A 23,830-nucleotide genomic window follows, 5' to 3' on the forward strand; every position below is an offset into this window, starting at 1 on the left:
ATTACTCATTTAAATAGATTCCCGGGTCGGCGTAAACTGCCTAGCCAGGTACCACAGAGATTAGCTCATCGCCGGAGGTTGGGATGCCGTCGTCACCAGAGAAGAACGATACTTGCCCAGTCAACAGACCCTAGACTCAGGGACGAGACCAGGCCTTCCCGATCAGGCATTGCGTTTCATCCGGAACGATAGGGCGTGGCCAGCCCTGAAGATATCGTCTAACTGTTTGTAAATGTTTATATTTTTAGATATTGATTTGTTGTATATGACTCCTTTCATTCTAGTAAACTTTTGAATTTACCGTAGGAGGAAACCAACCGAGGCAATCCGCAGGTTGCTACCACATCTTCCCACGTTGGACCGAAGAGGAGGCCAGCATTAGCTGGACTTGAACCTGCATATATTTTTTCAGGTATTTCGCCAGCTATCACACTGTCGTCGCTGCTCTGTTTGGCTCTCTGTGCTGTAGGTCTATCACACTGTCATCGCTTTTCTGGATTTACTCTTTATGCTGTACGTCTATCACACTCTCGTCACTTTTCTGGATTTACTCTCTATGCTGTGCGCCTATCACACTGTCGTCGCTGCTCTGTTTAGCTCTGAATGTTGTACGCCTATCACACTATCATCTGTTCTGGTTTGGCTCTCTATGCTTTACGTATATCACACTGTCGTCGCCGCTCTGGTTCGGCTCGCTGTGCTGTACGTCTATCACACTGTTGTCCCCGCTATGGTTTGGCTTTCTGTGCCGTACAGCGTTAATTATATTACATTCTAACATACCTCAAAAAGTTCCAAACTAAATGTAATGATGAGCGAAGTGTGTTCAAATTGACAGTCTATACACAGTTGCCTTATAAGGATGGCATCAAACAACAAGCATCTACATATTACATCTGGGTATAAGCTCAACATGGGAAACGATACGTTTTTCAACGTTCTCTTACTTCTAACCCCTCCAAAAACTGCGGATTGCTGGTATTGCTAGCAAACGATGGGAGTGAACAGCTTGTACTCCATGATGGCAGACATTTTCCGTGATACAGGACTCAACCGGTACACAAACCACTGTCTTCGCGCCACTGCACCCACTGTTCTGAGAGACGCGGGTCTTGGAATACATTGCATAATGTCCGCAACTGGCCACCAGAACGAGTCCAGCCCGAGGTGTTCCATACATCTAGAGGTCGTTGTTTTATTCCAGTCGTCAGATACCTCTGTGACTTGTGTCAGCGCGCCTGATTCCATAGCTACCGTCACCAAGACACAGAGTGTGACCCGAGTTGAAAAAGTTGTAGGCCTGAGTCTGCCGAAATGGGCTCCACATGATTATCAAATTGTCGACAACGCTACCATCTTAGAAAGCACCTTTCAACTCAGCTTCAACAGAATCTACAAGTTTCTCCACGAAATAAATCGTTTACTTCTGACGGTATTTTTTATTAATTATTTGACTTAAAATCATCATTCATCTGTCGTGGCCAAAGTGTTATGTTCAAATTTTAGAGTTCGAACTGACATGTAGAGGTGCCGGCAGAAAATGTGCATTTATTGGTCACGTGCCTCGTTCTGATTGGATGATATATTTTCCATCCATTGCATTGGCATGGACTTCATAACAACGCAACGAAGACTTTCACATATTAACAAAAAGGAGATTGGTTGTTTTCTGTGTTATCCCCCCCCCTGTCCCCTATTGGCTCCATTATTTTATAATGGTATGTCTGCAGCATCCTGCGGATGGTCGTGGGTTTCCCCTGGCTCTGTCCAGTTTCCTCCCACCATAATGCTGGCCGCAGTCGTATAAGTGAAGTATTCTTGAATACAGCGTAAAACACCAATCAAATAAATAAATAAATAACCAATCAAATAAATAAATAAATAAATCATAATGTTATGCTAAAATAAAACGTAGTTATTCTCACTACTAAAGTAATAATTTCTATAAAACTCACTCAAAATAGTCACTAGCGGTCGAATATCGACTTTTGGAGTCAATTTTTGAGATGAACCAGTGCAGTACTTTGGCTCCTACTCTCCGATAAAGTAATCCAGTAAGGGCTGCTTTACACAGATTATTACAGTTACCAAAATTAGTTAACAGTAGTTAAAACCAGAATAGATATAGGAAAAAACAGTAAAATAGCATCATAACATATATAAACAGGTCTAATGCAGACATGACCAAAGGAAGTAGTGCACATAATGTGAACACTGTGCCAACAACATGGTCGTCACGAGTGCGGGAAGTTGGGAAGCATGAAAAACAGGCAATTTAGGTATTTATCACTTATTTTCTTCTGTTTTTCAAGTGCATTTTATTTAGAATTCTATGAGAGTCTTTTTGGTCCAAGACGGAGTGTCCATGCTACACACAAGCACGGTTCATGCAATACGTAGTACATGGGTATCACAATATAGTGTTACATTACCACATTTACTAATCATTGTTTAAATCCACCACTGCCAGTATGCTGGACTTAACATCATTGGTTCAAAACACAGGCATGGAACAGAGCGCCAGAGATTCTTATGGCTCTGTTCATATTTACTTAGAAGAAACTTTTACTTGCGGTAAAAGTGTGACAAAAGTGCCGGTAAAAAGTACAGGCATGTTTGAACTTTATCGTTACGATAGTTACAGAAAAACAGAACATAACTTGTCACTTGGCCTATTAAACCTTTCTAGAGAATCCTAATGAGCATAGCAATGAAAATGAAAATGAACAAAAGTTTTAGAGGAGGTCGTGGATAGCAACTAGGCACTATTTTAAAGTCGTTAGATTAGTCGTTTTGGAAAAGATGTTCTCAGATGCCCAGGGGAGTGAGTGAGTGCTCGGGGTTGAACGTCGTATATAGCAATTTTTCAATCACATGACGTCGAGTCCTTAGAGTGCCCAGATAGCACATTTGGCAGAGTGTCCGCAGAGTAGATCCAGGGTCATTCCTGGGACGGATCACTCCTAAGACATTAAAGGAGGAAGTTGTACCTTCTTCTTTTGGCGTTCAGCACTAAATAAAAGTGCAATGACTGGCTGACCCGTATCAGTGTAACGGCTTGCTTGCCTTCGTTAAGTCGTCTCAGAGAAGCAGCACTAGATAAAAGAAGGGTGAAAATCCCTCCTGCAACAAGTAGGCATGTTACACGTACATACACTATAAGGATTGCTTCTCATTGCATGGTCTCGTCCTAATTTCGTATTTAACATACTTTCTTGTTGTTGTTTTTTGTTGGTTTATTTTTTGGTCTGTGTTATTCGTCGTTTTGGGAATTGATTGATTATTCAAATGGAACTGGTATATTGGTTGAGGACTGGTGAACGAATGTCTGTTTGCATATGCACAGAAGCATACACTGAAGTGAGTTTCTATCCTTGTTAGCAGTGTGGAAGTCAAATGATGGATAAAGGGTAGGTTACCTCAGTGAAACTGAAATATATTTATCTTCATAAGACAACCAAATAAATAAATATGTGACAAATATGTCTATTAGACTTTTATTTTCGCTCCATATTACACATAGCAGGACAAGTTAATGACAGACCACCAAGTGTGCTCGACAGCAAAATTCACGTACGATGTCCGCGTGGTTGCCATGTTTGGTATTAGCATATCTTGTCAATTATTGACTGAAATTCATGTTTTTTCAACATTTTTAATACAAGTTCGCCAAGTTCTTGACTCTCCCAAAATAATATTTCCAAGAAAAATAAAAAGGACTTCTTGGATCAGAAGTGCCTGAAATTTTCCACCTATACTCTACCGTGAATTTATTAAGTCACGGTACTTCGGCCTTACTGAATAAAAATCCGATCTTAAGCTTGCCAATAAACGACAGAACAGATTTACACATTGTAAGGTTTATGTGTTATACATCAAGACCACCGTTCAGCAAACTAAACCTTTAACAGCACAGCCAAATAAGTTTGAGTAAAAATATTTTTCTGGTTACCGTCGATCTTCAAACAGCAGGTTCAAAACTCTTGCCCTTTTTAATCGAGAATGCCTTTTTGGTAGGATATCACAATTAAATCAGCCATCTTTTCTGTGACCGTGTAGCGTTTAGGGGTACATAACCGTTATATACCTCTGATTCAGAGATCGACAGAATTGTGGTGGGATTTTGCAATTCACACGTCATCTACGTGACGATCAACCCGAGAACATTGCCACTTGTGATACAAGTAGTATGGGAGACAGACAACATGTCTCAAGTACACTGCTTTTGAGATCACAGCGCTTATCAGAACAACAATCAACTGTGATATATATAATCCAGTTGTGTTTCAGATTTTGACTTTGAAATGCGACTCCAGGTTTGCTACTGGAGTATACAGTTCTCCCTGCGATGACCGGAAGCCGTCGACTCCTTCTTCATTTCACCATATTCGAGCTAGCACGTTACTACAGAGATACATTTAAGTATCGATAATGGTGCGGAATCATATGTATGCCTGCTATATAAGAGATGAATGTGCTATAGCGCAGTATTTGTTATTTGAATAACGAATCTTAAGCCAGCGCGGATTTCGTTGTTTTAACAACGAAAAAATGGGCCTCGTGGCTCAGTTGGTTATTGCGCTAGCGCAGCGTAATGACCCGCGAGCCTCTCATCAATGCGGTCGTTGTGAGTTCAAGTCCAAGCTCATGCTGGCTTCCCCTCCGATCGCACGTGGGGAGGTCTGCCAGCAACCTGCGGATGGTAGTAGGTTTCCCCCCAGGCTCTGCTGGGTTTTCTCCGTGGCCGCCGTCGTATAAGAGAAATATTCTTGAGTACGGGCAAAAACACCAGTCAAATAAAATAAATAAATAAATAAATAAATGTAAGCCTATTTGGGGGAATTCCCCGCGACATGTATCTTGATAAGCTGCTTCCAGCAATGAAACACAGGTGCACATCGGCTGTTGCATAAAGAACCTTTACCCACACAGTGCATCCATGACAAAATTCTTCATCACCCTGGAAACCCATTGGCAGTAAGTTTGTCTAAACTTGCATGCTGATAAGGCATACTAGTAGGAATAAGGCTAGTTTAATGTGCATTTCAGCAGTTTAGGCGAGACAAGGCGAGGAGTGTCAAAAACTAGCGTCGGTAAAAGGCGTGGTTTTGCAGTGCTTACTACACTGAATATACAACTGTCTGTCGCCTCAACGAATTCAAATTTTGTGACACCCCCTACTAGTCTCGCGAGAACTCCCGAGACTCCTCCAATACTATAACAATTGTATAGCTCTCTAACATGAAACGAAATGATTAATCGCCTGTTGTCTTGACCTCGAGTCTCTCAACTTTCTATTGGCAGTCGGCACCCATACAAGCCAATCTTTTGTCAAAATCGCCGTATTTGACGGACTGGCTTTTCGAATAGCTGACTTTCAGTTTCACTATTTAAATGTTGAAATTTATCAGTTTCCTTCAGTTCTCTTGTCCGAATCTCACGTGTTGTTAGATCACATGACGTAAACTGTCCTATAATATTTTGTGTGCCGGTATGGATTTTCCCTGTCTTCCTGGCATTTGATTGACTCTCCGATAAATGGGTCACGCAGCTTTTTTTCACAGAGAATCAAGTTTTACTTATGAGCGGGTGACTCGGACTCGGTATGAATAATAGGCAGCTGATACAGTATCAGATACATGCTTATCTTAAGTATTTTGTAGAATCATACTCTTCTGTTACGTCATTAAAGTTCACCTTATTAGTGAAGAAGACAAGATTTTGGTATCATTTACATATTCAGTTCATACCATTTCAAGGGCGTAGGCAGCAAAGGGGGCGGGGGAACAGTAGGGGTTACTATCCTAGCTAACCAGGCGACAGCCCTGGGCTCTGGGATGACGGAGCAGCCTTAGATTTAAGACAAAATTTTAATTATTTAATTTTGTATGTTTCTTTCCGTCTTATTTTTCTGAAATTTGTTGTACAATAATTTACCCAAAATTTCTCATAAATTACGTTGCCTTGTGGCGTAAACTTTTTGTGAAAGTTGCCCTACCATTAATGCAACAGAAATGTCGACATGACGTCATTGACGGCATGCAAGAGAAATGTCGGTTTGACATCATTGGTGGCATGCAAGAGAAATGTCGGTTTGACATCATTGGTGGCATGCAAAAGAAATGTCGGTTTGACGTCACTGGTGGTATGCAAGAGAAATGTCGGTATGACGTAACTGGTGGCGTGCAAGAGAAATGTCTGTATGATGTCACTGACAGCATGCTGTGCATAATAAATGTAATCAATAAAGACAACGTTAAAATTACAACACTACAAGGCACGTAACTCAGTGAAAAAAGTCTGGATAACTATAAGTGAAGATGTTTTAGATACAGCTTTAATGCATTCATAAGGCGTTCACCAATCAGTTAAATGGATCACATTTTAATTCTGATTGATTGGCTTGCCACGTCCCGCATACCTTCCATAATGTTGTTAGCAAGTGAAAGTAAAACCAAAATGTTAACTATTACACATGCAGTGGTGCAAACAACGGCAAAACAATAATATAATTTTGGTTACATCTTCACTGGCTTGAAAAGAATTCTAGAATGAACGTGGAAACGTCACAAAACAAAAAATTAGAAGTTGTCCTCCATATATGTGTATGATGTCCTCCATATATGTGTATGACGTCCTCTATACATGTTTATGACGTCCTCTATATATGTGTATGATGCCTTCCATATATGTGTATGACGTCCTCCATATATGCGTATGAAGTCCTCCATATATGTGTATGATGTCCTCCATATATATGCATGATTTCCTCATACATGTGTATGACGTTCTCTATATATGTGTATAATGCCTTCCATATATGTGTATGACGTCCTCCATATATGTGTATGGCATCCTCCATATATGTGTATAATGTCCTCCATATATGTGTATGATGTTCTCCATATATGTGTATGACTTCCTCCATAGATGTGTATAATGTCCTCCATATATGTGTATGATGTTCTCCATATATGTGTATGACTTCCTCCATATATATGTATGATGTCCTCCATATATATGTATGACGTCCTCTATATATGTGTATGACGTCCTCCATATATATGCATGACGTCCTCCATATGTGTATGGCGTCCTCCATACATATGTATGACGTCCTCCATATCTGTATTTTATGTCCTCCATATATATGTATGACGTTCTCCATATATGTGTATGACGTCCTCTATATATGTGTATGACGTCCTGCATATATATGCATGATGTCTTCCATATATGTGTATGGCGTCCTCCATACATATGTATGACGTCCTCCATATCTGTATGTTATATCCTCCATATATATGTATGATGACCTCCATATATGTGTATGATGTTCTCCATATATGTGTATGACGTATTCCATATATGTGTATAATGTCCTCCATATATGTGTATGATGTTCTCCATATATGTGTATGACGTCCTCCATAGATGTGTATGATGTCCTGCATATATGTGTATGATGACCTTTATATATGTGTATGATGTCCTCAATATATGTGTATGGGGTCCTCCATATATGCGTATAATGTCCTGCATATATGTGTATGATGTTCTCCATATATGTGTATAACGTCCTCCATAGATGTGTGTATATATATATATATATATATATATATATATATATATATATATATATATATATATATATATATATATATATATATATATATATATACGTGATGTGCTCCATATATATGTGTGAAGTCCTCCATATGTATGTATGACGTGCTGCATATATGTGTATGACGTCCTCCATATATGTGGATGACGTCCTACATATATGTGTATGACGTCCTCCATATATGTGTATGATGTCCTCCACATCTTTTTGTTATGTCCTCCATATATATGTGTATGATGTCCTCCATATATATGTGTGATGTTCTCCATATATGCATATGATGTCCTCCATATAAATATGTGTGATGTCCTCCATATATGTCTATGGTGTCCTCCATATGTGTATATGACGTCCTCCATAGATGTGTATGATGTCCTCCATATATGTGTATGATGCCCTCCATATATGTGTATGATGTCCTCCATATATATGTGTATGATGTCCTCTATATATATGTGTATGATGTCCTCCATATATGTGTATGATGCCCTTCATATATGTGTATGATGTCCTCTTTACATATGTGTATGCTGTCCTCCGTATATGTGTATGATGTCCTTTATATATGTGTATGATGTTCTCCATATGCATGTAAGTTTTTTGTGGTCTTTTTACTGATGCCTACTTTATTTTCGTTTTCTTTTCGTTTAAACTTATACTCTAGAGTCTCATTTTATCAAACTATAATTATTATAGTATTGTCATATTACATTTAAATTGCAATCGCTTACACAGCCAAACACAGAAAAAAAAGAGCAAAGGACAAGTGTCAAGCGCCATATCCATGCTCATCAAACCATCTTCCTATTGCCTCAAAGTTGTTCTTCATCCACTCTATGTTACTTTGTGTCGTTACGATAGAGTCCTCGAGATCTTTCGCACCCGTGTAGTCGCCAATAAACCTTTTAAGCTGAATATACAAGAATTGAAAGGGAAAAAAGTAGTCAGGATTTATTGACAAAGATGGTGTTAATGAACATTCATGGTGAGTTTAAAAGGAATGAAATGTAATATAGTTAAAACCGTACAGGATAGAGAGTGAAACCAGGGCAACGACGACAGTGTGATAGCTGGCAAATTGTCACATGTAATTGGTGAAACATGGCCTCTTGTCAGTTTACCTCAGTTAGGATTTCGTTTTAACTGTTCACGTAACTAGCAGCAATTTATACCCCACCAAGCCCTATGGCTTAAGCAGAAATAGGTAAAACAAAATGCTGTGATGTTAATTGCAATTTATAGACCTCACTTGTCTAAAATTACCGAAAGTATTGTGTTGTAGAGACAATTTTTTTTCACGATTTAGTGCCAGTGAGATGCGTATACCTCAGTTTCAAAACTTATGACACATTGTACTTTGAAACTGGTAGACTCAGTATAAAAGTCAGTATAAAAGTAACAGGGAACTCATAAATTTTCCCGCCTTTCACAAAATGGCGCAAATATAAGTACCAGTCTCGTTCTTGCGTGTATTGCGTGTATGTTTTCATACACACTTAAGCATGTTCACGGTTAGTTCTTCAGCGTTACAGAAAAAAAACTATGTGATTTACTTCGACTTAAACCTCTTCGTGCGTCCTAGCCCGATAGTGTCTCCCACTGAAATGTATTCTACAGAATTCCCACTATTTCAGTGATTCTCTGCCAAATGGCATACTTGTTTTATTTATTCATTTGTCCATTCCTTAGAGAAACGATCAATACACTGAGTCTCAAGGCTCACTGGCAGTGTCAGACGATTTCTCGGTTGCACGATTCTGGACAGACTGTTTCTGTACGTACACGATTACGTAAATGCACCGCGGTTCCTCTGGGATCTTCAGATATCCCTAGTTTTTTTTGGATTAGTGACATAAGTGGCCCCATTAACCAAGGGCAAGAGAGCGTTCAGGTGACTGGATGAGTGAGTTAAGTGACCTCTGTATGAAGGTCATACGAAGGGGTATGAAGGGACCGCCCAGGCGTGATGAGAGTTACGTAACGTCGCTAAAAGCCGTTTGTCGCGTTAGTCCAGGAGTATGGGAGAGCAATGACCTCAGAACATTTACTTGACTGGAAATATTTTTTTCTTTGGAAAATTTATGTTTCAAATCCACTTACGTTTCGAAGGTCAAAGTCTGTGTTGAAAGCTGTCTGAAACGTGTGTTTGAACAGCATGTATTTCGTACCTCCTCTGAAATACATAAAAGAACAAAACAATAAAAAAAGGTATCTCAAGTAAAACATCACAGTACACGGTAATCGTGGACATGTGTGTTCTCAGACATGAAGGTAAAACAGCACAGTACACGGTAATCGTGGACATGTGTGTACCCAGACATGAATGTAAAACATCACAGTACACGGTAATCGTGGACATGTCTGTACAAAATATCACATTACACAGTAATTGTGGACGTATGTGTGCGCCCAGGTGTGGGGGCGAAACATCACAGTACACGGCAATCGTGGACGTGTGTCTGCGCCCCGGTGTGTGGGCTAAGTATCACTCTACACGGTAGCCGTGGACGCGTGTGTACGCCCAGGAGTGAGGGCAAAACATCACTGTATACGGTAGTCGTGAATGTGTGTGCGTTCCCAGGTGTGAGGGCAAAGCATCACAGTACACGGTATTCGTGGACGTGTTTGTACCCAGGTTTAAATGTAAATTATCAAAATACAATATTATTATTGTCTACATACTTGTATACACTCAGATAAAAAGGCGAATGATCCCAACATCACAACATACGGTAATGTTGCACCTGCATTTGTGCCTCCAGATTTCGAGGCGAACGCTTTAAGCATTAGTCAATAGAAGCGGTGGGACTGTTTACGGACAACCATGTCAACGAACAGAGGGATGACCGGACGGATGGAGGGACGGAGAGATGTCTAACAATTCCCCTGGACAAAATTGTGCCAAGTTGTTGAACAGGAAACCGAACAAAGTACTTACGACAACTTTTCCCAGTGTTCTTGAATATAACGCCAGAGAAGCGGTTTGTTTTCCGTCGAGCACCGCTTCGCCATGGAGCGTACTATGATTCGCTGAAGCACCGAGTCATCCCTCAAGCTCCATGATAAATATCTAAAACAGCAAGCACACACGTAACTTTCAAGGAATTTACATATTTTTCCACTCTCAGTTTGTTGGGCAGGAGAGGAAAAGGAGTTTATGACGCTCACTTAGCCGTTTGCTTAAATTTAATTTTTGTTTACACCAATATGTATGTGGGAATGCTCGTTTAGCTTACCAAAGGTCAGGTGCTTTAGCACGGACACTCCGGTATCCTCCACATAGATCAAAACATCGCTATTGGCATGTGTAATTTTCGTAATATTATCTCCACATTTCGGACGAATACTTCCTTAAACCTGTACACTTAGAGCACTATTGAGACACATCTAACAAATCTATGCGTCGAAACAGACATTCGTATACCAGCCGTCAACCAATAACGTTCCAGGTCAATACTCGAAATGCCAATCCCCAAAACGACGTGTAGCACAAACCACCAAAGATAATTTATCGATACGTACATACGTTCAGTTTGGTGTCTTGTGCTGGAAATATTGACCTTTACTGCAAAATATTTGTGAGACCTATTCTCTTAATAACTAACAATAGAATCCTTAATTTTAAACCGTTCGACCAGTCAGAAAACGTTTTCATGTAACCTTTAGTCGATGTGAGACCATTATCACTGTTGCCAGAGGCGGTGCGTTTAAACCGCAACGGAGATAGTGTCTGAATGTCCTTGAAAAAGTATAAAAGGTCAATCCAAAAAAAGAGTTTTACATAAAAATAGGGAGATCTCGTACCAGTTTGATGAAATTGCACAAAACTATCAGGAACAAAATCAGACCAGATGAATTTACCTCAGTTAGGCTTTTATTCGAACTCTTGACGTAAATGCATGCAGCCCACACGATCATTAGCACCAAGACTTAGGAAGAATTAGGTACAAAGAATGCATTGGATAAGATAAAAAAAATGTATTGATGTTAACTGCTTACTTGAGGATAATCCAAGGCTGTGTAGTACAGCCTAAAGCCGATATGATCCTTTCTTGCTCGTCGCTCTCGTTGGACTTCTGGTACATCTGGACTGCGAAGTCCCATTCCTGCAGGTCACCGTGAGCTATAGCGGTACAGTACACCACATCTCTATAGTTCATCGGTACTCTGTCAACAAGATGAAACAGAAGTGGAATCTTTACACAGTTATAGCGGTACAGTACACCACATCTCTATAGTTCACCGGTACTCTGTCAACACGGTAAAAACAAAGGAACAGAATTATCACACAGTTATAGTGGTACAGTACACTACATCTCTATAGTCCAATGATTCACTGTTAACACGGTAAAACAGAGGCACAGATTTACTACACAGTTATAGCGGTACCGTACAACACATCTCTATAGTTCAACGGTTGACTGTTAACACTGTAAAAACAGAGGCATATAGTTATTACACAGTTATAGCGGTACAGTACACCACATCTTTGTAGTTCAACGGTTGACTGTTAACACGGTAAAAACAGAGGCATAGATTTACTACACAGTTATAACGGTACAAAACACCACATCTCTATAGTTCACCGGTACACTGTCAACACGGTAAAAACAGAGGCATAGAATTATTCCACCGTTATAGCGGTACAGTACACCACATCTCTATAGTTCAACGATTCACTGTTAACACGGTAAAACAGAGGCATAGATTTACTACACAGTTATAGCGGTACAGTACACCACATCTCTGTAGTTCGCCTGTTCATTGTCAAAACGGTAATGCAGATATGCAAAATTAGTACACAGTTACAGTGGTACAGTTCAGGCCTCTCCAGCTTGTATCATGTCTAACTCGTACTTCAATCAAGTACAGAGTGATCCAGATTTTCAAAGAGAACAGACAAAGTACAATATTCCACTACACGGGAGATAAACCCACCCAACGTGCTCTGGTACACTTCACACCTCACAACACTCGAATAACAACTAAAAAATCAAAATGGGAGTCAAATGGTCAAAAGTGAGTGTCATGTCTTCACTATAATCTCTTCCACTACGCAAATCTCAAATCAAATATCAAATCAAATCTCAGATTAAAATGGTTTCTAAGTATGACAGACAAACAACCAAACCCATTTATACATCTACATTATTAAAAGTCAGGAAGAATAGCCTGTGCCAGAACGTTCTTCTGCAGGCTAGTCAAACTGTTGTGTGCTGAAGTGAACAAGCTTTACAAAAGCATGCAACTCCACAAAAGCCCAATTACAAAAGCCACAACCAAGGCCCTAGAAGTCAAGGTACCCCTGTGTAACAATTACTCAGTATTAATGCATCAAAACCAAGCCAATTAATACACAGATGGATAGCGGTACAGTACACAACATCCCTTATGTACCCACTACATTAGGTAGAAACACTTGTATGCTGGACATACGATTCTCTATTAGGCTTGTTCATATGTTCATGAAAACAGAAGGCATGATCACAGTGCTGATTTAATGTTGTATCGACTTTGACGACAAGTATGTGAATGCTTCTGTATTGCAACAACTCGTCAGACCGGGGCCTCACAACTCGTCAGATTAGGGCCTCACAACTCGTCAGATTGGGGCCTCACAACTCGCCAGATTGGGGCCTCACCACTGGTCAGACTGGGGCCTCACAACCCGTCAGGTTGGGGTCTCACAAATCGTCAGATTGGGGCCTCACAGCTCGCCAGATTGGGGCCTCACAACTCTTCAGAATAGGGTCTCACAACTCGCCAGATTGGGGCCTCAGAACTTGACAGATTGGGGCCTCACAACTCGACAGATTGGGGCCTCACAACTCGACAGATTGGAGCCTCACAACTCGACAGATTGGGGCCTCACAACTAGTCAGATTGTGGCCTCACAGCTCGCCAGATTGGGGTCTCACAACTCCTCAGAATGGGGTCTCACAACTCGCCAGATTGGGGCCTCACAACTCGACAGATTGGGGCCTCACAACTCGACAGATTGGGGTATCACAACTCCTCAGAATGTGGTCTCACAACTCGACAGATTGGGGCCTCAGAACTCGACAGATTGGGGCCTCAGAACTCGACAGATTGGGGCCTCACAACTCGACAGATTGGGGCCTCACAACTCGACAGATTGGGGCATCAGAATAAGCAGAACATTTTAACTTATATCATGTATATGGCGGCCTGTGTTATGGGTTTATTAAGTCGGTGTATCCTTGACTAAGATAATTTATGAAGAACTTGCCAAACATGATATAGGAAGTTTTGCAGTGATGTCATAGCTGCTCTGAGCCAATCATCAACACAGCCTTTGGTCACATAATCAGCATACTGAACGTCATAAAACACCAATCAGATGAATAAATAGAATACGCAATGGAGCAATTTCAACTAAGGAGTGATGACCTATAATAAAGTGCTAATTGCTTTTTTAATACAAAATGAAAACTTTAGCCTTAAGGTAAGATGTATTTTCCGGAATGGGTAATCTGAATGTGTATAGCCTTCAAGTATGACAGTTTCATTTGTCCATGTGTACCTGAGCATTAAGAAATGGGCAATATTCAAAAATGGGCAATAGTAAGAAATTCAGAGAATTTCGCGCATTTTGCCCCATTTTATTTATCACTACGTTCTCCTTGTGAAGATGCTCGAAGCTACGAATACTGACAAACAACTCACGGGTTAACTGTGTCATCTTTCATCCAGGCGGAGAAAAGCTTTTTCGCCTTCGTCACACATTCTGGTATGCCATAGTGACACGCCTGCGTCAATATCAGGTTCTGAAACAAACTATAATCCATACTCCTTACAGCGCATGCGCCGCACTCTACCTTCGCTTGCATCACTGTCACCACCAGTAAATTTTGCATATAAGTCTTGGGCAAAGCCGAGGGCACTCGGATAACGGTAAGATATTTGTATACCAGCCGTCAACCAATAATCGCAAGGCCAATTCCCAAAGTGACGTTTAACACAAGCAACCAAAGAGCTAAGAAAGTATATGACGTTCAAAGTTAGGACGAAATCATGCAAAAATAAGAGTTTAACCGGTGTCAATGACGAAACCAGGAACAGATGACAAACACGAATGTAAGTGATCCTTTGTCTGGTGGTATAAGCATACCCATGTATATATTTATTAACTGTGATCAGAACACATCATTTGGAGTAATTCTAGACAAGTGACATCTACTAAATTAACATTAATACCACTAATTCTGCTAGAGGTGCTAGAGGCCTGGAAAGTTGATTCTGTTTAAGCGTTTACATAAATAGTTAAGGTAAACATAACTGAGGTTTTACGGTGTCCGAATAGGCTGGTTTCATCGCTTACGTGGGACTATTCATCAACTAGCACATTGTCGCCTCTGCACTATATCTTTTTGTTTTACTCCCCATGCTGTGGTTTTATGCATCCTATTAATACTTAATATATGTGCAGTCTTCTAAGCTAAGGTGAGCACTACTGACATCTAAAGCAATTAATATCGATGAATGCAGACTGCAGGTCTTCGTGAGGATATAAATGACGGGGCTACGTAATCGCGCTATAAATGCAAACGTCAAACTTGTCTTGTGGTGGCAGTGATGTAGAGCTAGCGTAGTTAGCTTTAAAAGAAACGATAACAAATAATATAACTTCAGTTATTTCAAAAGAGACGTAGAAACAGGCCGAAAAGGCCATGGACATTATTTTCTGACGTGCTTAGTAACTCTATTCATCAACTTTTAATGACGAATTTTTAAGAGGCAATAAGATTAGCCATGTTAGAGCAACGGGAAACACGATGTCGCGTCCCGCGGTATCCCACCATCATAGAAGTAAAAAGTAAAACAGAGCCCGGATGAAGTTAGCGGAAACAGCAGCGTTCTTGGGCTATAGAAATAACTCTCGCCTGATTGGTTACAACTGATAACATGGCGTGGCTGTCGATTGCCTCAATGTAGGGTAAAAGATTTTGTTTTCTTTCAACTGCGAAATCACGGTTGTGCTACGGGCACAAAAACAAAAGGTTATGCTTTTTACATATAATTTATAATTTATCGATGCATATATATAGATTTGGTCTAGTGTTGACCCAATCACCACTTCCGTTTTATTCTGTGAATAATATTGTCTAAAGAATTCTATGCCCGCCATTTTTCATGTTTCTGGTGTACATGTCCGTGTTTTATATGAAAATAATTCCGACTGTCTAACGTTTGAGCAGGTACGAGTTATACTGAAAAGTTTGAAAGTCTTGTCAAGCGGATACAAGGTATCACGTAGTGATAAGAGTGCGAGTGATGTCCCCTTGATATTACTAAGTACCGATCCCAACTGATGACATTGAAAGATCCCTATTTTGATCGAAAACATACGTCAAAATTTTGATGACTACTTTCTCACAAGGCGGGCAAGGTAAAAATTTTAGATTGATAGCTTGGAACTCTTGCGCGGAAGCTAAACCTTGTGGTGGGTCAAAGCCAAATTAGATGGTTACATATTTAAGATTATCCCACAAACAGGCATCTACGAGTGTGAAAACATATACGAACTATTTAATTTGTAACACTGTTTGTCATTGAATTCTGTCATACTATAGTTGTTACGGGCAAAAGAAGAAAAAAAATTATGACATTTCATCTCAGGACAAGTTGATATTCTCCAGGTTACATACAGCGTTGGCGGCCAATGTATTTGTGTCATCGGTACAACGTGAAACACGTATAAAATAATTAAACAAACATTTGTGTCATTGTAATTCAAGGCCTTTGTCCAGCACTTTCCGCTGCTACTGCCAGTTCTAGGGGAGGATGCTACTTTTGTTATTCCTGCTGTTTTTGTTGTTGTTGGACTTGGTGTTTTTCGAGTTCCTGATTGCTGGGTGTATTTTTGAAATGCGCATATGCAGTTGCATTCGAGGGAGCACGTATTGGTATAAGTTGTAAATATGTGCAGTACAGACGCTCGATTGCTACTCACGAGTCTAAATGATTTTGTTTGTTTCCCCAGCCAGTTTTGAAATACTGTCTTCGAAGGAGTGACCTCATAAACATCTGCAAAAAGAAACTAGTTTGTCACAACAGAAAGTATTAAAATTACAATTGCTGTCATTTTTTTGTTCTCACGCGCCAAAGGAAAAGGCACAAATCCATCAAGAAGTCACCAATAACACAACAAATTTATCTAAAAGAACGTTATATGCCAAAATAATTTGATTATATAATGTCATAATAACATAATACAAGACAATAAAATTCATATTTAATTCCATTTAGAGAAAAAGATTAACTAAGATTTCAAACAAATTAAACCTACAACACAGAACGCAGTCAGAAACCAAGCAGGGATCCGGGGTAAACCCACGGCAATCTGCAGGTGGCTGTCAGACCTTCCCACGTACAAAACAACTCGAAAATAAAAAACAAAACAAAAAAAACAAGGTACACGAGAAATATGTCGATTTGGATAAGTATCTGTATTTGTAGTGAAGTGCCAGATACAAACAACCGACCTTTGGCAAGCTACTGACGAATTTACCCCATGTAATGTACAGATATACACACCATGGTACTGACGAATTTCCCCCGGTGTGGTGTACAGATATGCACACCAAGCTACTGACGAATTTCCCCCGATGTAACGTACAGATATACACACCATGCTACTGACGAATTTTCCCCCATGCAATGTACAGACACACACACCATGCTACTGACGAATTTACCCCCATGTAATGTACAGATATACACACCATGCTACTGACGAATTTTCCCCATTTAATGTACAGATATACATTCCATGCTACTGACGAATTTACCCCCATGTAGTGTACAGATATACACTCCATGCTACTGACGAATTTCCCCCATGTGATGTACAGATATACACACCATATCGCTGGAAGACAAGGGGAATTCATTGAATGTTAGACAGAGCAAACGATCACAAGAGTTAATTGTCACCAAGATCCCAAAAGCCGCGAATTGACAGATGACCTGTCCAAGGTCGGATTTGAACCCGCACCTGGTGTATCCTGATGATTGAATGACAAGCACCTTAATTTCTTGACCACGGCCCGCTCCTTCCTAGCTAGATAGTACTTGGATTGTCTGAAGGGGCAACTATGCTAAATAGTTAAAAACCATGATCACCCTTACCTGGAAAGAAGGATACAGAGTTGTTTGAGACAGCATGTGGCACGCATACTGAAACTCCGAGACAACTGCTCGCCAGGGGATGTAACTCTCTTCGGCCTGCAGATATTGTGAAGCATTCAAAGCAGTCTCGGCGTCAAGTAATCCAGACCTTGCAATAAGACACACAAGCATTCTACAGCATGGCAAAAAGTAACACAAGCCAGCTAATCAAATATTAGCCATATCAAAATATCATATCGTACTGTATGGACGAAGTGAAGTTTCAGTTGGGCCGCACCAAGTTACCCCCTGGAGATCATTCTCTCGTTTGATAGGTGCGTTTTTAAGATTAAGCTGTGGTTAGGTGGGGCGCCAGAAAACGGGTAATGACAAGTTTCAGTGTTAAAGAGGCAGAAGGTAGTTGACGATCTAGAGCACGTTAATCCAGTTGGAGGTAATTTAAAAATCTTGGCTCTAATCCAATACAAAAGACAGGTTCCGTCAAATATATATATTCTACCTAAACTGAAAATCCTCAAGTTTTAAGATCATTTAAGATCTCTTGACATTTCTGAGACTCTCAAACGCTGGTATCTTGTTTTTTCACATTCTGTTGCCTAGAAAATATTTTTCGCTGTCGTGACATAACCTACATACGGCATGATTTAATAGGCGAGGTCCCAATTCTCGTAGTTTCATGAATCTAAAACTAATTTTGCGTTACGTGATAGTCACTGTTGTATTCAAAGGGAAGTAATTCAAAGCCCGCCCATTCAGAATATTTAGCTGTGTTAAAAGGGGGGAAAGTGTCACAAGACGAAAACGACCCCCCCTCCAAAAAAAAAGGTGCAAAACGGAAATAATTTTGTTGAAAATATATCAAAAGGACTGGAAGAAAATTTATTCTATAACTTGAAATGGTACCAAGTTATAAATATATACGATGGATGGTACACATTAAATTAGATGACAACAAGTAATTTGATGAGCTGATTTTAAGTACAAAGATGGTGGGAATAAAGCCCAATGGACTTGTTCTGTCCCGCTGAAACACTGGTATATCAATGAACAATATTATAATAATGGCGGGGCCTCCGTGGCTCAGTTGGTTAGCGCGCTAGCGCAGCGTAATGACCCAGGAGTCTCTCACCAATGCGGTCGCTGTGAGTTCAAGTCCAGCTCATGGTGGCTTCCTCTCCGGCCGTATGTGGGAAGGTCTGACAGCAACCTGCGGATGGTCGTGGGTTTCCTCTGGGCTGTGCTCGGTTTCCGCCCACCATAATGCTGGCCGCCGTCGTATAAGTGAAATATTCTTGAGTACGGCGTAAAACACTAATCAAATAAATAAATAAAATAAATACAATAATGGTGAATAATGTAGTATACATTTCCTAGAGTGAGCAGTAAATTGGCTTAATTGCCAGTACATATTAACAATGTGTTTCAGATCGTTTGGTTGAGAAGATATTCCCTTGAATGTGACTGGATAATTTGGAATGAATGATGCAGTCTATTCCATTCGCCAGGACCAGAGAACCTTTAGACATTATTTCCCAGAACAATCAAACTATATGATCGATGCAAATTTAAATGCCGGATCCTTGTAGATAAGTGGTGGGTATCAGACCGTTTGCGGAACAACTGACGTAGTAATAAAAGAAGGAAGTCGTTATTGTACATGAACTTGGGACAAAGGACAAGGCATGAGAAGAGGTTGATATTGGCAAGATAAAGTATTTTGTAAGACTTGAAAATAGGGGCTTTACCGCCAAGTCGGTGTGATGCGGATATAACACTGAGAGCACGCTCAATTCGGTTTTATGCGGATATAACACCGAGAGCACGCTCATTTCGGTGTGATGCGGATACAACACCGAGAGCACGCTCAATTCGGTGTGATGGGGATATAACACCGAGAGCACGCTCAATTCGGTGTGATGGGGATATATGACCGAAGCACGCTTTTGAAGAAGCAATAGCCGTTTCAGGTGTGTGGTGTACGCATTTACCCACAGGGGATTAGTATACGACAAATAAAGGTATATGAGAGAATAGTGGGGAATAAGCAATGTTTTCTTATTTACTGAGTCTCCGTGGCTCATTTGGGTAGTGCGCTAGCGGAGTGTATGACCGAGGAGCCCGTCACCAATGCGGTCGCTGTGAGTTCATCTTATGCTAGCTTCCTCACCGACCGTAAGTCGGAAGGCCTTGCAGCAACCTGTAGATGGTCGTGAGTTTCCCCATAATGCTGGCCGCCGTCGTATAAGTGAAATATTCTTGAATACGGCATAAAACACCAATCTAATAAATAAATGAACAAATATTTATATGAAACAAGACAAGGCTTGCGTCGTCAGTAAATAAGATAAACTTCAGTAATTCGGGTTACGCTGTGATACCATTTATATAAAATCAAGAAAAGAACAGGTCCATGTACAGGACCATGTACACTAGGGATCTAGTACAAGACCGAATACCCTCATAGTTTACAACCTCGGTGCGGGCTGAAATGTATCTCACAAACCACTTATTTATTTATTTATTGATTTAGTTATTGATTGATTTATTTATTTGATTGGTGTTTTAAACCGTACTCAAGAATATTTCATTAAACCACTTATTAGTCAAAAGGGAATAACTTGAAGGCAAAAAAATCCACACAAAAAATGAAGTATACACCAGATGAAAGACCAATAAAAACAGTCCAGGGAAAAAGATGGATATAGTTTTTCTTGGAATTTTTCTAATCGAGTAAAATTGTGTTAATAGAACAGGTTCTACGGTTGTCTGTTGTGACCCAGAAGTTATCAATTACGTCATATTTATACTTTTTGCCTGAAATAATTCGTTTTGTTTCACAGTCAAATCGGCGGATGCATTCATAGATCTATATGTATATTCATTTTGAATGATTAAACATAGCAGTTTAGTGTGTTTTAAGTAGCAAAAAACCTTATGTGACGTCACTGGCCCCATTGTGATCAGAAAAGATTTTTTTTTTTTTTTGATTGGTGTTTTACGCCGTACTTAAGAATATTTCACTTATACGACGGCGGCCAGCATTATGGTGGGTGGAAACCGGGCAGAGCCGGGGGGAAACCTAAGACCATTCGCAGGTTGCTGGCAGACCTTCCCACGTACGGCCGTAGAGGAAGGCAGCTTGAGCTGGTCTTGAACTCACAGCGACCGCATTGGTGAGAGGCTTCTGGGTCATTACGCTGCGCTAGCGCGCTAACCGACTGAGCCACGGAGGTCCCCGATCAGAAAATACCACCATAGAATACAATACCCAAATGCTTTAACAAACTGTACAAAAAAAATAAGTCCAACTATTTTCCTGGACAGATTTTAATGATCTTTCATCTGATAATGCTTCATTTTAGTTTTTTCTTTGCATTGAATGCGCAGTTCAGGATGTGGCATGATATATAAAACTACAACAATACCTCATCAGCTTCTTTCTTAGTGCTTAAAAATGGCTTTAAACTACAGTTTTCCTAAGTCAGTGGTCAGTACAGTCAGACCGGGAATTAAGTAGCATACCGCGGTGATGTCAACAGTAATAGTTGGCAAAAAAAGCTTTGTTGAGGGGAGAGCCCGAATTCGGGAGACTAAGTTGGTTCCACGTTCCCAGTATGTTTATCAATGACGTCATTTCCGCACATTTCCCACCAGTGACGGAAAATATGTATAGTAAGAGATTGGTTGCTAAGAAACACAAATATCCCTAAAAATGAAGAAAAATCTCCTTTTTGGCATATCTTTCCTCATTTTCGTTAAAGTCATGTTCTTTGTTTTGTAGTACATTTCATGTATCTTTTAAAAATAAATGCTACAGCTAATATAACTACTATTTCTGTATTAGAATTTTCCCAACGGAGTATAGTATTTTAAAATATCAGAAACGTAGTTTGTGGGTGAGTGAGTGCTTGGGGTTTAACGTCGTACTCAACAATTTTTCAGTCATATGACGAGAAAGTAATCCTTAGGGTGCATGTACCTCTTTGCTGCAGAACGGATTTCCACCGCTCTTTTATTTTGTGCAGCTTACCGAAGGCAAGTAAGCCGCCCCACCCGAGCCATTATACTGATACGGGTCAACCAGTCGTTGGTCTATCTATCTTCATGCTGAACGCTAAGCCAGGAAGTTACAACTTCCTCTATTAAAATCTTAGGTGTGACTCGATCAAGGATTGTTCCTGGATCTACCGCTCTCGAAGTGGACGCTCTACCAACTGTGCTATCCGGGCCAGTTTAACACTTGTTGTTTGTTGGGAATCAGAAGGCATCATTGGCGTCATATACATGTACGTATATTTTCCCTTAAAATTAAGGCCCATTCCCCGAATGCATTCATAGCTCTATATAAACGTGCTTTTATAATGCAGTAGTCTAACACATCGTGAGAGATAATGGCCTGGTTAGAAGTCACCAGTCGAAATATAGCCAAGAAGAAATCGATGGTCGAAAATTACGATGTTTAGCCGTTTTCCTTAGCGGAGTTTTATCCTGATCTACATAGATCTTCGCTGATTTTTATGTAGGTCGAAGTCGTTCTAGCCATAGCTAAAACGGCTTTTAGCGCCAGGGGTAGATGCACAAGAGGCAATCAAAAGGCGGAGCCCGTTCCGTCCCCCTGGCGGGTCCCCTCCCCCAACCATGTTCAGTCTTCACGTAAACACTTACATAAACTTGGGGCAATGTACGCCGAAGCGTGTCTGCCTACATAAACAATCATGTACGCCGGACGGCGTACATGGATGCACGTGGAATAACCCCACAGCTTGTCCTATAACTGCACAGAGATCAGCGTATATAATATTCACTGTTGTAAGCTTGTGTTAGCTTAGGCCACCAAGTGCACAAGTCTATCTATATACCGGGATGTTTACACAGTCGCAGGCATACGCACACCCTCGATTCACCTATATCCGGTATTGCACAACAGACCACAACTTGCTATTTTTATTTCGAGGATTACAACTAGCAATTGGGCATGGGCGCCTAGCATAGCCAAGCAGCTACAAACAACAGCCAAGCAAAACCAAGCAAAATCAAGCAGCTAGAAAGCAAAAATGCGCAGTAGACGAGACTTTTTTGGGTTGGGTACCAGAACGCAACATGGAGCCCCAAGGAAGCGGAAGTTGGCAAAAGCAGCAAAAGAGAGCCCACTAGCAAGCGGAAACGAGCGAGAACGCCATACAGCCCGCTGTCAGGCACAAGACAGACCCTCGGTCCCAAACTCGAAGCTTTTGGTCGGCTTCTTTATAGAGGCAAGCACGCTAGAGAACAGCTCCGAATTGGAGTCAAGCGTGGTGGGTGTATAGCCAGGCACCATGTATCCAGTCCGCAGACGAGGGCAGACCCGTTCGAGCTGTTCCAAAACCAGGCTTCGTCCTCAAAGCAGGAGTGGACCTCAATCGAAGCCCTTTTGCTTTGTCACAGGCTTCGATAAAAGCCAGGCGGTCTTTTTTCTTCTGCGGGGTAGTCCGCTCCTCGCCCAGACGGCAGAGTTTGGGAGCACGTTATCGCCACAGCGCCTCGACCCCTCCCAGGGGTCCACCTCTTTCTCGAGAAAGAAGCCGTGTGTTGGCGTTTTCACGTCCGTTGCTGACTTTTTGCCTTCGTCGGTTGGGACTAGGACGAGGATGGTTCTTATGTATATATATTTCGACGCCCTGGTCGAGGCGAAGCGTGTGCAGGTGTATTCCCAAGCGCCAAGTCGGATGCTTTCATTGTGTCCATTTGGCTTCGGTGGTGGGGCATCCAGCAGAGCGGTTTGAGTCTCCAAGCGTTGGCGCTTTGGCCTGCTTCGGCCAAGGCTTGTAGGGTGTCCTTTGGGGGACTGGGGCAATGGCGACGAGTCATCCAGGCAATTGGTTCCAGGTGATGTGGTAACCCTCCTTTGTATGGAAGAGCCTGTTCAGCTCTACCACGATCTCCAGCCCGGCGCGCCTTCCTGTTACAAGTGGAGGGAGCCAGAAGAGCGTCTTGTGCCAGCTGGATTTTTCGGCTTCAATGTCTTCGGCGCACCCTTCCAGCACTCGCTCTAGGCCCTTCGTTGCCCACGCA

General features: G+C 41.0%; 1 protein-coding gene across 1 annotated transcript in view; it reads right to left on the reverse strand.

The window, feature by feature from the left end:
* Positions 1–7,693: 7,693 nt before the first annotated feature.
* LOC135463060 (aminopeptidase N-like) overlaps positions 7,694–23,830 on the reverse strand; it is a 41,603-nt gene continuing 25,466 nt past the window's right edge. Inside the window, exons 14-20 of the mRNA XM_064740379.1 lie at positions 17,780–17,927; positions 16,602–16,675; positions 14,315–14,425; positions 11,627–11,794; positions 10,566–10,697; positions 9,728–9,800; positions 7,694–8,537 (exon numbers count right to left, since the gene is read on the reverse strand). Of these exons, the coding sequence (XP_064596449.1) occupies positions 8,397–8,537; positions 9,728–9,800; positions 10,566–10,697; positions 11,627–11,794; positions 14,315–14,425; positions 16,602–16,675; positions 17,780–17,927 (847 nt within the window). The 3' untranslated portion in view covers positions 7,694–8,396. The remainder of the gene's footprint in view (positions 8,538–9,727; positions 9,801–10,565; positions 10,698–11,626; positions 11,795–14,314; positions 14,426–16,601; positions 16,676–17,779; positions 17,928–23,830) is intronic.

This window comes from Liolophura sinensis, chromosome 2, assembly GCF_032854445.1.
Source record: "Liolophura sinensis isolate JHLJ2023 chromosome 2, CUHK_Ljap_v2, whole genome shotgun sequence".
In the NCBI taxonomy this organism is placed as follows: Eukaryota; Metazoa; Mollusca; class Polyplacophora; order Chitonida; family Chitonidae; genus Liolophura; species Liolophura sinensis.